Source organism: Heteronotia binoei, chromosome 14 (assembly GCF_032191835.1).
Source record: "Heteronotia binoei isolate CCM8104 ecotype False Entrance Well chromosome 14, APGP_CSIRO_Hbin_v1, whole genome shotgun sequence".
Classification (NCBI taxonomy): Eukaryota; Metazoa; Chordata; class Lepidosauria; order Squamata; family Gekkonidae; genus Heteronotia; species Heteronotia binoei.
The window spans coordinates 31,582,340-31,596,121 of NC_083236.1; the positions used below are offsets into that span (position 1 = coordinate 31,582,340).

At 46.1% G+C, this 13,782-nt stretch overlaps 1 protein-coding gene across 1 annotated transcript in view; it reads left to right on the forward strand.

Annotated features, from left to right (window-relative positions):
- The window catches only part of BCAR1 (BCAR1 scaffold protein, Cas family member), a 49,145-nt gene that overhangs the window by 20,823 nt on the left and 14,540 nt on the right, over positions 1-13,782 (forward strand). Inside the window, exon 2 of the mRNA XM_060253653.1 lies at positions 11,111-11,761. Coding sequence (XP_060109636.1) covers positions 11,111-11,761 — 651 coding nt within the window. The remainder of the gene's footprint in view (positions 1-11,110; positions 11,762-13,782) is intronic.

Here is a 13,782-nt window from a genome sequence, read left to right on the forward strand (position 1 = left end):
TGGGAATTAAGTTCTGAGCAGGGAACGCCTGGGTCTTATTTGTAAACTGACTGTGTGGGAACATGAGGATTGTATCAGGTGTGAATTGGCCTTGCCTGGCGGTCGTTCTCAGAGGTGGGCAGAGAGAGGGTCTTTGCTAGCTGAACTGGAGCAGTCCGGGGTTTGAACCTGACGTCTAAATGGCATGCAAGGGATGAGTTCTGCTGAATCACGGCCCCTTCCGTGGAAAGTTTGCCTTATTTTCACATTTTTCCTGCAGCACCTCTTGAGCCCCAATTTCCTGTTGTTCATCTCAGTGCTTCCCCCTACCCAGTGAGTTACTGGGGAGGTGACCTGACTTCTGTCCCTTTTAGTTGGATCAGCAAATTGTGCATGGCGGAGCTGTTGGGTGGCTGAGGCTAAGAGAGGGGCCCACCTTGCCTGATGAATTCCTGGCAGCAGCAAAGGTTGAACCAGGGACTTCCTGACATGTAGCTCAGCCACTGCGCTACCAGAGCTACGTGTTAGTGGTAGCTGTTCTTGTGCTGGAGTGATTGAGATAAATTAACTCAGCTACTCCTGTGCAGACTGTTTTGAGGAGGACTGAATGTAGTATTGTCTGTCATAGTGTATGTTTATCGTTCTCTTGGCTGGGGAGGGTCATAACAATGTGTGTATTGATGCTACAGTGTTGTGAGAGGCACTGTCTGTTGCACTGGCGCCAGATGCAAAGTGGTTGGCTTTCCTCTAGTGCAACCAGCTGTCCCAAGCCAACTTTAACAGGCTAAGTGGTTTCCGTCTTTGTCAGACCATCGAAGCTCAAGCTCAGCCTCACCCTTTGGTTGGAAAAAGCCGCACCACACATGGTCACTGGAGCTGATTGGGGGAGAGCCTGCTTTTGTGCTGCTAATCTCGCTCACACACCCATTTAATGCACTGGGTCCCTCAGTGGATTTCTTTAGAAAAATCTTATGTGCTGACACGTCAGAGACCTGCATCGAGGCAGCTCACAGAGGAAAAACAGCATTATTGTAGAACAGCATTAAAACCACTAATGCAAACATTCTTTTAAGAAAACAAAACACCCATCTGGAAAACATTGGGTTGGATCTCACTTAAAATTCCTGCAACATTTCAGGGACTGTTTTGGGCTGCAGTGGGAGGAGAGCGATAGAGGAGTCTGGGAAATTTTTAGATGGTATCCAACCCAATCGTTTTGGGGGGACCTAACAGATTGGATATAAAACCCAGTCCAAAACAAAACAACTCTGCCTGGAAAGGAATCTAATGGAGCTGAAGCTCTGCTTTCCTTTCCCAGCCTTGTTGCCTTGGGAAACTGATAAGCATTGAAGTCATCTGGGTCCTGGTTCTGTCCCGTTCAGACTGGACCAGGCTGCAGATGGAGATATTTTCTCAAGTGGGATAAATTGTGGCATTGGAAATGGAGGTTTCCAGCAGAATATGTTCCCATATGTTTGCCCAGCACTGAATGAATGAGTTAAACTTTTGTCCAGTACTGAGACTATGACACAGACCCCCCTGACTGCTACCTCCTTCCACCTTGGTGCTTTTAAATTGCTTGTGTAGCTAGCTGAAGTTGCCTTATACACCATCAACAACAGTATTGTCTGTGGAGGGGCCACAGCTCAGTGGAAGAGCATCTGCTTGGCGTGTAGAAGGTCCTGGGTTCAATCCACAGCATCTCCACTTTAAAAGGGCAAGTAGTTGTTGATGTCATCTACACTTTCCCCCCAGCAAGCTGGGTACTCATTTTACTGACCTCAGAAGGATGGAAGGCTGAGTCAACCTTGAGCCGGCTACCTGAACCCAGCTTCCGCCGGGATCGAACTCAGGTTGTGAGCAGAGAGCTCGGACTGTGGGGAAGGCAATGGCAAACCACCCTGTAAAAAAGTCTGCTGTGAAAACGTCATGATGCGATGTCACCCCAGAGTCTGAAACGATTGGTGCTTCCACAGGAGACCACCTTTACCTTTAGTTGGCGATGTGGAAGACCTCTGCTTCTTGAGACCCTGGTGACCCACTGCTTGGAAGGGTAGATGATACTGACCTTGATGGACAAAGCGTCTGACTGAGTACAAGGCAGTGTCTTCTTTGGCTCAGTGGTGGAACATCTGCTTGGCATGCTGAAGGTCCCCAGTTCAACCCACAGCATCTGCAGCTTAAAGCACCCAGCAGTAAGATCTCTGCCTGACACCCTGGAGAGCTACCAGCTGTCAGAATAGACAATACCGACCTTGACGGACCAGTGATCTGATTCAGTATAAGGTAGCTTCAGGCGTCCATTCTGACTGGTGGTTTTTTGCATCACATCTCCAGTTGGCTGATAGTTTTTACTGGAGATGCTGGAGGTTGAACCCGGGACCTTCTGCATACAAAGCTGATGCTCAACCACTGAGCCACACCCCCAACAGGTGGTGAACAAATGAGGCAGCTTTGTGCTGAATCAGTCCATTAGTCTAAAGGTCAATATTGTCTCCTCTGACTAGTAGCAGCTGTCTGGGATCTCAAGTCCTGCACATCACATCACCTCCTACCTGATCCTTTTAACAGGAAATGCCGGGGGCTGAACCTGGGACCTTCTTTTTGCAAAACAGATGCTCTTCCACTGACCTATGATTCCTCCTCTAACTTACATCTTTTACTCAAGAAACTGACACACAGCTGTCTTAAAAACGTTAGGGAGAGGGAGGGCTAGAGTGTACAAGCCAACCGACAGCCCTTCCACTTGAAGATCCTTTTTAGGAGAGCCGGACCTGACAGGAAATGATGCTTCTGTTGGAAGAAGAGATTTTATGGAAATGACTCACTTGACTATTTGCAATTGTACACCGCTGTCTGTCTGTCATCCCTCCCCACCACCACCACTGCCATGATTGTGTTCACAAGATGATTTAGAAAGTCATTGCATGAGTCCTGAGCATTCTGTTATAATTCCTGAGAAACTGGCCCTTAACATGCCTTCTGTGATGCGGCTTGTGTTTCTCTAAGAGATGAATTACTCATACATTCCTTAACTCCTTTATCCCCATGAAGATTCTTGAAGGAGAGGTTCAGAGGGAAGAGGACAGTGTTTCAGCCTCTTTTTTTGTGTGTGTGTGGGGGGTGTTTTCTTCACAGATGGAGGCTGGCTGTTTTCATTCTGTTTTTCCAGCATCAAATACACAAGACAAGCTGTTAATTCTCGTAATTATGGTCCTAGTAGCCGAAGCTGTTGCAGGATTCTGTGTAGGGGGGTGGGGTTAGGCTTGGTGGAACAGCTCTGCTTTACCAACCCCGCAGAACGGTGAAATTAAATGCAATCCGATAATATCCACTCCCCCCCCCATTATAAAATGTCAGCTTTCCTTTAACATCGCGTCATATATTTTAAGCCATCGGCTTATTACAAATAGATAAGTAAATATAATAATAGAGTAGATAAGAGTATTTAAAACAATACATCAAATGAAATAAATAATAAAATAAGTATTGCAGGAGGGCGGGGAAAAGATGTGAGTCAGCAGATGCCACAAATGAAAACGCCAGTTGTGAATCCGTTGGCATCTCTTTTGATGGATGGATGACTGCTTGATAGAGCATCCTTTTATTAATTTATTGAAATGACTGCCTTTTCTTCAAAATGTCCAAGGCTCCTCACGATCTTTATATATTTATTTAGACATATTCCACTCTCCCCACAAATGGGCTCAGAGCAAATCATGTTATATATTTTAAGCCATCAGCTTATTACAAATAGATAAGTAAATATAATAATAGAGTAGATAAGAGTATTTAAAACAATCAAATAAAATAAGTTAAAAACAGGTAGTGGTGTATAGCAGACTATATAGTTTCAACAGGAGCAGTTGGATCCTGAGCAGTGTTCCCTCTAAGCTGAGTTAGTGTGAGCTAGATCACAGATTTTTAGCTTCCAGCTCACACATTTTTGTATTAGTTCTGGAAAGATGACCCCCAGAGCACAATAATTTATGCAGTAGTTTACAATGGTAATGCCAGTAACTCACAATTTTAATACCAGTAGCTCACAAAGTAGAATTTTTGCTCACGAGACTGCAATTTAGAGGGAACATTTATCCTGAGATCTCCTTAATCTGGGCAAAATAGTGATGAAAGATTTCAGCAAGGGAGACTGGCTTCACTGGATGCCCTCTGCCTCGACCAAAGGCTTGGTGGGACAGCTCTGCTTTACCGACCCTGCAGAACAGTGAAATTAAATGCAATCCGATAATATCCACCCCCCCCCCCCATTATAAAATGTCAGCTTTCCTTTAACATTAAATAGTAGCAGCTCTATTCAAACATACTAAAATATAATTAGAACAGCAGTAATGGTAATAAAAACTCAGGAATATGAGGTTGTGTTTACCTACATTAATGAAGAAATCAAAGATGAGATTTACTGAAAGATGTTTTGAAAAGATAGGCAGTACAGAAGTCTCACGAGAATTGTCTGAAAACATATAGTTTTGTGTTAAATCAAACACTAGCAAATAACAATTATTTGAAAATGTGGGGAAAGGTCCAGCAGCAAGGAATTTGAGAGTGGATGGTGGGAGGCTGTTCCGCCGAAATTAGCATTATCAGATCTTACAGGAAAAAGAACGTTTTAAAGGTTATGCTAGGCTGGTTTGTGATTCTGTACAGGCCGACATGCATATACAGTATTCTTATAGATTTATTCTGGAGATGAAATGCTTCAGGTGCAGATTCATATCACACATTTTGGACGTGCCCCGTTTATATAAAAATATTGGATTCAAGTTTGAAGCTGGCTGGTTATGAAATTCCATTACATCCAAAGGTGATTTTGGGGGTCAGTTCTAGATTGTGTTCCCTAGGAGACTTCCTCCTCTGTGCCTCGGAGGTTGGTGCCCCTGCTTATTTTGTAACCCCCTGCTCCTCAGAAAACCATGCCTTGATGGTCTCTATTTGTCAGAAGAAGACACTGAGGTGTAGGTCTTTCAGCGGGCCAAGCATCCCCCGCATTCCAGTAAGTAACTCAGTTTTGCATGCCACCCCCAAAAATCCTAGGTTCAATTCCCATAATCTGTGATGAAAAGGATCTCCATAGGGCTGGGACAGAGCTCTTTCCAGAGATTTTGGAAAGCTGCTGCTGCTCAGGGGAGTCAACACTGCTGGACTCAGCAAGTCATCGGCCTCACTCAGCATAATTCACAGCATAAAGTAGTTACTCCCGTCTGAGTCTATTAAAATCAGTGGACTTGAATAGGTTTGCACTGTCAGTGTTGGGTATTTGGCATGCCGTGGGAGAGTCTGCAGTTCAGTACTCCTGGCTCAGATCTTAGCTGTTGCCAGTCTCAGGAGCTGATGCTGCGTAGAACTGGGCAACAGCATTCTGGCTCTATGTAGTGCATCTTCAGTTAGTGTCGGGTTGGGAAGACTCGTGTTCAAATCCTCCATTCTGCCACAAAGTTTTCCTTGAGCTGCCAGTTCTGCCCTGGCCTAGCCTACCTCACAGAGTTGTTGTGAGAATAAGAGGAGGAGGTGAGAACGATGTAAAATGAGCCTAATTGCTTCTGATTTTTGTTGTTGTTGGAGAGGAGAGTGGGGAGCCCAGTGCCTGTAAGTGAATGCAAGATCAGACAGGTTTGTCTACCTTCAGGTTTGTGTGGTCTGTTGGGGGGCTGATGGGAGGTGAGCAGGAAATGCGTGTAAGACCCGGCATTGAGCAGACTTTGGAGGATGGTAGAAGACAGGAGGGCCTGGCGTGACTTTGTCCATGAGGTCGCAAAGAGTTGGACTCAACTGTGCGACTGAACAACAGGACTCAGCATGGGACAGTTTCTGTCTTCCCATTGAAAGGGCAGTATTCAGGGAAGAGTAAGGGGTTAGGAAGCAGGGTAGGAAACTGTTTGCTGCTCCACCTGGTTTCAAAATTAAATCCTGTTATTGCTGGAAAATTCATTTAATGTGGGGGGGAGGGGGAATAGAGCTTTCCTATAGAAAACAGGGCAGAAGGAAGATCTCTGCCTGGCATTAGGTGGCATGACTCATTTTCTTGGGGGTATTAAGATTACATTGCTTTGCATTCCTTTCCTACAAGGCACCTCTGTACTTGGCACACCTTAGCCCTTTTTGTGTGGTATTTCAAGATAACACCAGGTAGGAATGCTCAGTTAGTGGCGTTCGATCCTTTGGGGCTGGAGGAAGTCCTTTCAGTTGCTTGAGGGTGTATTTAAAAAACATCAGTGATAAATTTATATTCTTTATGTTTTAAACTAGGTTTTAACTTTGAGCCTGTTTTTTTCCTCTACCAGTAATAACAATACCATTTATCATTTACAAAACATATTTCAAGTGTTCAAAGCGCTTTGTATGCTTTAACATACTAAACCTCTCAACAGCTCTGTAAGGTAGGCTGGTTTGATTATTCCAGGCTCCAGAGGTGGCTGAAGAGAATGGCTTGCCTCAAACACGGTGAATGAATTTGTAGGCAAGGCAAAATTTGAACTTTGTCGCTTTTGTGCTCCTAGTAACCCAAACAGTTTGGTGTAGTGGTTAAGAGTGGTGAACTCTAATCAGGAGAACCAGGTTTGATTCCCCACTCCTTCACATGCATGGATCAGTCACAGTTCTTTCAGAGCTGTTCTCTCAAGAGCAGTTTTCAAAAGAGCTCTCTCAGCCCCATCTACCTCAGAGGGTGTCTGTTGTGGGAAGAGGAAGGGAAGGAGATTGTAAGCCACTGCATGACTCCTTCGGGTAGTGAAGGGTGGGGTATAGAACCAACTCTTCTTCTATGAGAGAAGTAGTGAAGGGTGGGGTAGTGAAGGGTGAAGGGTGGGGTATAGAACCAACTCTTCTTCTATGAGAGGAGGTGAATTATGCTTTTATGTTTGTGTTTATACATAATCTCACAAGAATCTTAATTCTTACTTGTTTATTGTGGTATAGGAATAATACTATTGCTGGGAGGGGGAATTCTGACAAAGCCAGTCTTCTGTAGGGAAATGAGTTCAGAAACATTTTGGTGATGCTTAGGCCCTTAACATTAATTCCATGAATCTTCTCTCTCCCTCTCTGGCCAGCAAACTGATATCTACCCGTTTGAGGCCCTGCTTCCCTCTGCCTTCCGCCTCTTTCCCATGGGGCATGTATTCTGCTGCCTGAGATATTCTAGCTTTCAGATTCAGCCTTCCCCTCCAGAAGGCCTCTTTTGGTACTCCTTGGACAGGCCTGGGAAATATTTCACATTCTTGAGAGCCAGCTCTGCCGTACTTGGCCTTTCTCCAGCTCTGGTTTGTGTGTGTTGCGTGGCACACTGGTGAGAGGTGTTCTGTGGTCCATTGAAAACAATGTGGTTGGTTCAGAGTTCAAGAAGAAGGGGAGCAGTGATTGTATTTCTCTTACAAAAGCATCCATGTCTCCTTAAGGCCCCATCTTCCCATGTGCAACAAAGACAGTTGTATGGGAGGAAACGAAGGGAATTCTGGGAATAATAGGAATATCACATTCTCCTTTGGGGAGGAGCTGTGGCTCAGTGGAAGACTGTCTGCTTTATATGCAGAATGTCCCAGGTTCAGTCTCTGGCATCTGCAGTTAAACGATCTGGCAGTTTGTGAGGTGAAAGCCCTTTACCTGAAACCCTGGAGAGCTGCTGCCAGTCTGAGTAGACAGTACTGACTTCGATGGACCAAGGGGCTGATTCAGTATAAAGCAGCTTCAGGTGTATCACAGGGGCTTAGAGGTACTCATCCCAGACTACAGTGTATGCTTTCTGGTGTGATCATCAGCAACAGGTTTTATCTTGCCTTTCCTTCCAGGAAGCTCAGGTGCACATGCGATTCCTTCTTTTTCCCATAGTCTCCTCACAGCAACTCTGTGACATGTGCAAAGCAGCAAGAAAATGTCTGTTCCCCTGTTCATGCAGTGACTTTCATGGCAAAGGGGCATTAGAGACCTGTTTTTCAAGGCTGTTCTGGACAATTTTAGTCTAGAGTTGCCAGATATCCATTTTTTGGAGTAAATGTTATCATTTTTTTGTTGTCCATCCTCTTTGGTGGTCCTCTTTTTGAGTTAGAAGGTTATGAATATTCCAAAGGAGTCGTAATTATCTCAGCTTAAATAGTAAAGGTAAAGGCAGTCCCCTGTGCAAGCACCAGTCGTTTTCGACTCTGGGGTGATGTTGCTTTCACAATGTTTTCACAGCAGACTTTTTACGGGGTGGTTTGCCACTGCCTTCCCCAGTCATCTACACTTTTCCCCCAGCAAGCTGGGTACTCATTTTACTGATCTCAGAAGGATGGAAGGCTGAGTCAACCTGGAGCTGGCTACCTGAACCAGCTTCCACTGGGATCCAACTCAGGTTGTGAGCAGAGGGCTCCGACTGCAGTACTGCAGCTTTACCACTCTGCACCACGGGGTTCTTAGTCTAAATAGTAGAGGTATTTAAAATGAGATTTGTTGTAGTGATCCCTTATTCGAAGTAATCAGGAAATATGTCCACTTTTTTGCTTTTCAAAATATGGTAACCCTATTTTAGCCTGAAGGGCTAAATTGTAAACAAAACACTCTTTGGCTGACAGTATTGTGCGCTTGGGTCTCCTGGGAGGAAATGCAGTACAGGAAGCCCGAACCAGCAGAAAACTAGAAACCAGATTAAGGATGGGTAGGATCACACAGCTCTTTCATGAAGTGCCTGGCTGTAGCATCAAGCACCTAATTCCCTATAATAACACTCACGAGCATTTAAATGCCACCAATCTACATATTTCTCCATATGCCATACCAGCTTACTTCCCAACACAGTAATTATGTGAACTAGCAAACTTGATACGTCTGGTAAGTAAGCCAGATAATTTTTTGCTTGGCTGTCAGGTATGCTTAAAATTCTGTTGGAAAGAAAGAAAGAAAACATTTTAGCGTCTGCTACCCAATGAGGAAAATCTCCCACAAGGACTCTACCCCTCCTCTGCCTCCATTAGAAACTTTAGTGCTGGAAAGTATGTAGTTAAATTCAGGCCTTCATACCGCTGAGGGAGGAGGAGGAAAGGGGATTCTCTGATTGACTCACAGTTCTGGCACTTCCTGCGGAGGGGGGGCGGGTCCCCCATTCCTCAGCAAGCAGGCAGGTTTTCCAATAAGTGGCTGGGGAAAAAGATTAACCTCCCATCTGTTAGGCATTTAATACTTCATGATTAAAAACTGATATGTATGGCAATTTTCTTTGCATATTTTTGAGCTTCAAGGAAAACATATGGTGGTAAAGATGAAATGGAAATCGTGTCCAGAGCCAACGTGGGATCATGGCTCTGAAAAGCTTATGGGAGAGCTGGGTGACTGAGGGCCGGTCGCACTCTCTCAGCCTAACCTACGTCACAAGTTTTTCTGAAGATAAAACGGAAAAGGGAAAACTGCTCTGAGCTGTTTGAAGGAAGTGTGGCATAAAAATGTCTGTTTCCCCCTCACAGCTGTTTGCCTTTGCTTCTGTGGAACACAGTCTTCTTCAGTTTGTATTTTTTTATACTGTTTGATTCTGTGTTGGCTCTGTTGTCTTGCCTTAGATTGAAAACGTTGGTGTGTGTCCCCCCCCCCCTTTTGATGTGGCGTGTGTGCGTGCTGTCAGCTCCTTGGCTCCCCCACGCCCCAAGAACAGGGCCTATCAAATTGGTCTGCAAAAGTTACTGGTCCACATGTCTTTTTAAAATTATTGTTTGTCTGTCATGTTAGTCATCTGTGGCCTGAAAGGAAAGCAAGAAAGTATCTTTAGGCAGAAGCTGCTAGCTCCTTGGAGCCATTTTCCAGCAGTGCCATCCTAAGCACAGTTATACCACTCTAGGCCCATCGATTTGTTGGTCTTAAAGGTGCCACTGAACTCATACTTTGTCTTTTTCATGTGTAACGATAAAATGTCCCTACCATTTTAATTGGGGGGGGGGGTGGTATTTGGGAGATTTGGCCACCTTAGATTTGGTAGGAACAGTCATGTCATTGTATGTAACCCAATCATGAATGAAATGGGGTGTGTGTCTTTTTTATACTCCAAAATGCCTACGAGTGAGGGACTCTTCCCCTGACACGTACATTTCCACGTGATTATTTGCACACATTGCACCCCATTTTCATTTTCAAGCAATTTTCTCCAAGCTGAGAGAAAAGTTCATGACTCAAAGGAGAACTGAAGGGAAATGGGGAGGAGAGGTTCACTTCCCTTCCTCCCTGTACAACTCTTGAGGCTAAAATTAAATCTAGCTTCTACCCACCGTTTTACATATGAATGAGCTTTGTAGTAAAACAAACATTGCTTCCCTGTGGCATCTACTTTAGCTGTTGACTCTCAGAAGTTTGTATCTTGGTGGCGTTGCCAGATCTTGGCTTACAGCTGAAGACTCAGGTCATGCTACGTAGCACCTGTGATCGGATTTGGCTACTGGAATGTCCTCCATCTTGAGGCTCGCATGGCACCTACTGTATTGTCTTTAAAGTGCCAGGCCAAGGGCTTTTTTTGAGCAGGAACACCGTTTCGGCTGGCTTAGTGTCGGGGTGTGGCTTAATATGCAGATGAGTTCCTGCTGGGCCTTTTCTACAGAAAAGCCCTGTGTGAAACAATGGTGATGTCAGGGTGTGTGGCCTAATATGCAAATGAGTTCCTGCTAGGCTTTTTCTACAAAAAAGAAAAGCCCTGGCTAGGCCAATGCATTTCACTTTACTTGGGCCTTTAACTGCAGAGTTTAATTTTCTTTTATCTGTTGGTCTCTAGCATGAAAACTGTTTCATGGATCTCATTTTATTTTTTTACCTCACCTGTTCCCTGTCTTTCTTCCAAGCAGGCAGGCACCCAAGGCAACCTACCTTGTTTGCTTTTCTATTTTGTCCTCACAATCACCCTGTGTGGGAAGTTAGGCTGTGTGTGTGTGTGTGACTTGTGCCAATGAGGTTTAAAGCACTAGATTTCCCATCTGTGTTCCAGGATGCCTTCGGATCAGTGGGTCGTCAGATGCTGACACCCCCTTTCCTAAACATCCCACATGGCTGGTGTTTCAGTCCCTTAGAAGCAGGCCTTTCTTGCTCAGTGGCCAACCACCACTGCCGTCCGTCTCTCCTTCCGCCACCCTGCCCTCCTAACCGTATCTCTGTCTCGTCTCTCTTGCAGAACGTGCTGGCCAAGGCCCTCTATGACAATGTGGCCGAGTCCCCAGACGAGCTCTCGTTCCGCAAAGGAGACATCATGACCGTACTGGAGCGCAACACGCAGGGCCTGGAAGGGTGGTGGCTCTGTTCACTACATGGACGGCAAGGCATCGTTCCCGGCAACCGCCTCAAGATCCTGGTGGGCATGTATGACAAGAAGCAGCTGCCTGGGACCGTCCAGGGAGCACCTCAGCCTTCGCAACAGCAGCAGCCGCCGCCAACGGTGGGGCAAACCTCTCTGGCCTACCCACATCAAGGGGGGTATCTACCCCTGTCTCCTGCATCTCAGTACACGCCTATGCACCCCTCCTACCTGCCCCAAGAGGACAATGTCTATCTCGTGCCAGCACCAAACAAGACCCAGGGGGGCCTGCACCAGGGCATTCTGCCCAGCGGCCAGTTCCAGACCCCTCCAGGGAAACAGACGCCCGCTTATCCAAAGCAGAGCCCCCCTCAAGGCCAGGATGTGTACCAGGTGCCGCCCAGACCTGCCAGCCCGCCCCAGGACGTTTACCAAGTCCCCCCAGCTCCTGCTGGGCTGGGGCAGGATGTCTACCAAGTGCCCCCTTCTCTGGACGGCCGGGTCTGGGATGCGCCCAAGCCCCAAGGAAAGGTAATCTTGCTGAATGCTTGACTTAACCAGAAGCTGTGCTGTTGTGTCATGTGTGGGTGACAAGGAGTCAGTTAAACACAAGAGGTGGCAATAAGGATAGGGTTATGGTTACCAGCTAGCCTGCTGTCCTGGTTTTAACTGAAGATGGGTGTACAAATGAGGACAATGAGGCTGTGATAAGCGTCACCTGCTGATGTTGTGCTGTTCAGGTTGCTTTTACAGGCAGAGGCCATTGGAAAAGCTGCCACTTTTAGTGGAGGAGTGCTGGTGATTTTTCAGTGTACAGGAGAGGAGAGAAGAAGAGGAAGTAAACCATTGCCACTTCCTACTCCTGTTCTCTGGCTTCATTTCATGATGTGCAAAGCATAAACTCAGAAGCATTTCAAAGCACTTAGGGGTCAGTGAAAGAAGAGAGAGTTTCTGGTCTGCAAGTCTGTGTGGCATCTGTTAAAACTGTGGGAGCTGGCATCTAGGGTGTGTTCAGAGTTTCTCTGCAGGGATCTCTTTCAGGGCTGCGTTGAGCTGATGCAGTGGGTGGGCTGTACCCAAATATGAACCTGCAGCCCAGGGTGGCTGAGGTTGTCTCAAAATTCCATATGCAGAAGGGTGACCGGCAGGCCTCGCACCTGATGTTACACTTTCCTCTTCCCTTCTGTGGCTTGAGCATACACAGTCTCAGGTTGTTCACTAGTAGCAGGCCAAGTCATACATGATAGAATGCAGAGCGTAAGTCTGTAACAGATGTGAGTTCTAGGGTCTCCTCAATTCCCATTCAAGTGGTGCTTGAATCAGATCAGAGCCATGGTGTGCGTGGAGGAGGGACTTCAGCCTCCCCATCCTAGTGCCATTTTTCTGGCAGGAAATAGTCTTGAGGGGAGCAGGGGGCCAAATAACACCCCTTCCAATCATTTCAGGTTGGGAAAATGACACAGGTTGGTTGTGGGGGGCGGGTCTGAAGACTGTTTTCAACAGTCACTGTAGTCCCAATCAGTGTTCCCTCTAAGCTGAGTTAGTGTGAGCTAGCTCACATATTTTTAGCCTCCAGCTCACACATTTTTGTATTAGTTCAAGGAAGGATGGCCCCAGAGTGAACTAATTTATGCAGTAGTGAAATCACTCACTAACAACTTTAATGCCAGTAGCTCACAAAGTAAGATTTTTTGCTCACAAGACTTCACAGCTTAGAGCAGGGGTGGCCAAACTGTGGCTCAGGAGCCACATTTGGCTCTTTCACACACACGGGTTTTTAGATAGGAAAAGCCCAGCAGGAGCTCATTTGCATATTAGGCCACACACCCTGACATCACCATTGTTTCACACAGTGCTTTTTTTGTAGGAAAAACCCAGTAGGAACTCATTTGTATATTAGACCACACCCCCTGACACCAAGCCAGCCGGAATTGCATTCCTGTTCAAAAAAAGCCCTGTTCACACGTATTGTGCGACTCTCGAAGCCCCCACTACCCCATTGGCTGGCTTGGAGAAGGCATTTGTCTCTTTAAATCACTTCTGCAAACCAAGCCAGCTGGCGGCTTGGAGAATGCATTTAAAGTTGCTTTTGTTCTTCCTTTCTCTCACCCATCTATTTGCTTTCCTGCCTACCTGCTCTCAAACACCTGACGTTTATGTCTTGTGGCTCTCAAACATCTGATGTTTACTCTAGAGAGCCAGTTTGATGTAGTGATTAAGTGTGCGGACTCTTTTCTGGGAGAACCGGGTTTGATTCCCCACTCCACTTGCAGCTGCTGGAATGGCCTTGGGTCAGCCATAGCTCTTGCAAGAGTTGTCTTTGAAAAGGCAGCTTCTGTGAGAGCTCTCTCAGCCCCACCCACCTCACAGGGTGTCTGTTGTAGGGGAAGAAGATAAAGGAGATTGTGAGCTATTCTGAGACTCTGATTCAGAGAGAAGGGTGGGGTATAAATCTACGGTCTTCTTCTTCTTCTTCTATGTGGCTCTTATGTTAAGCAAGTTTGGGCTCCCCCTGGCTTAGAGGGAGCATTGGTTCCAATCTGAATTGGGCT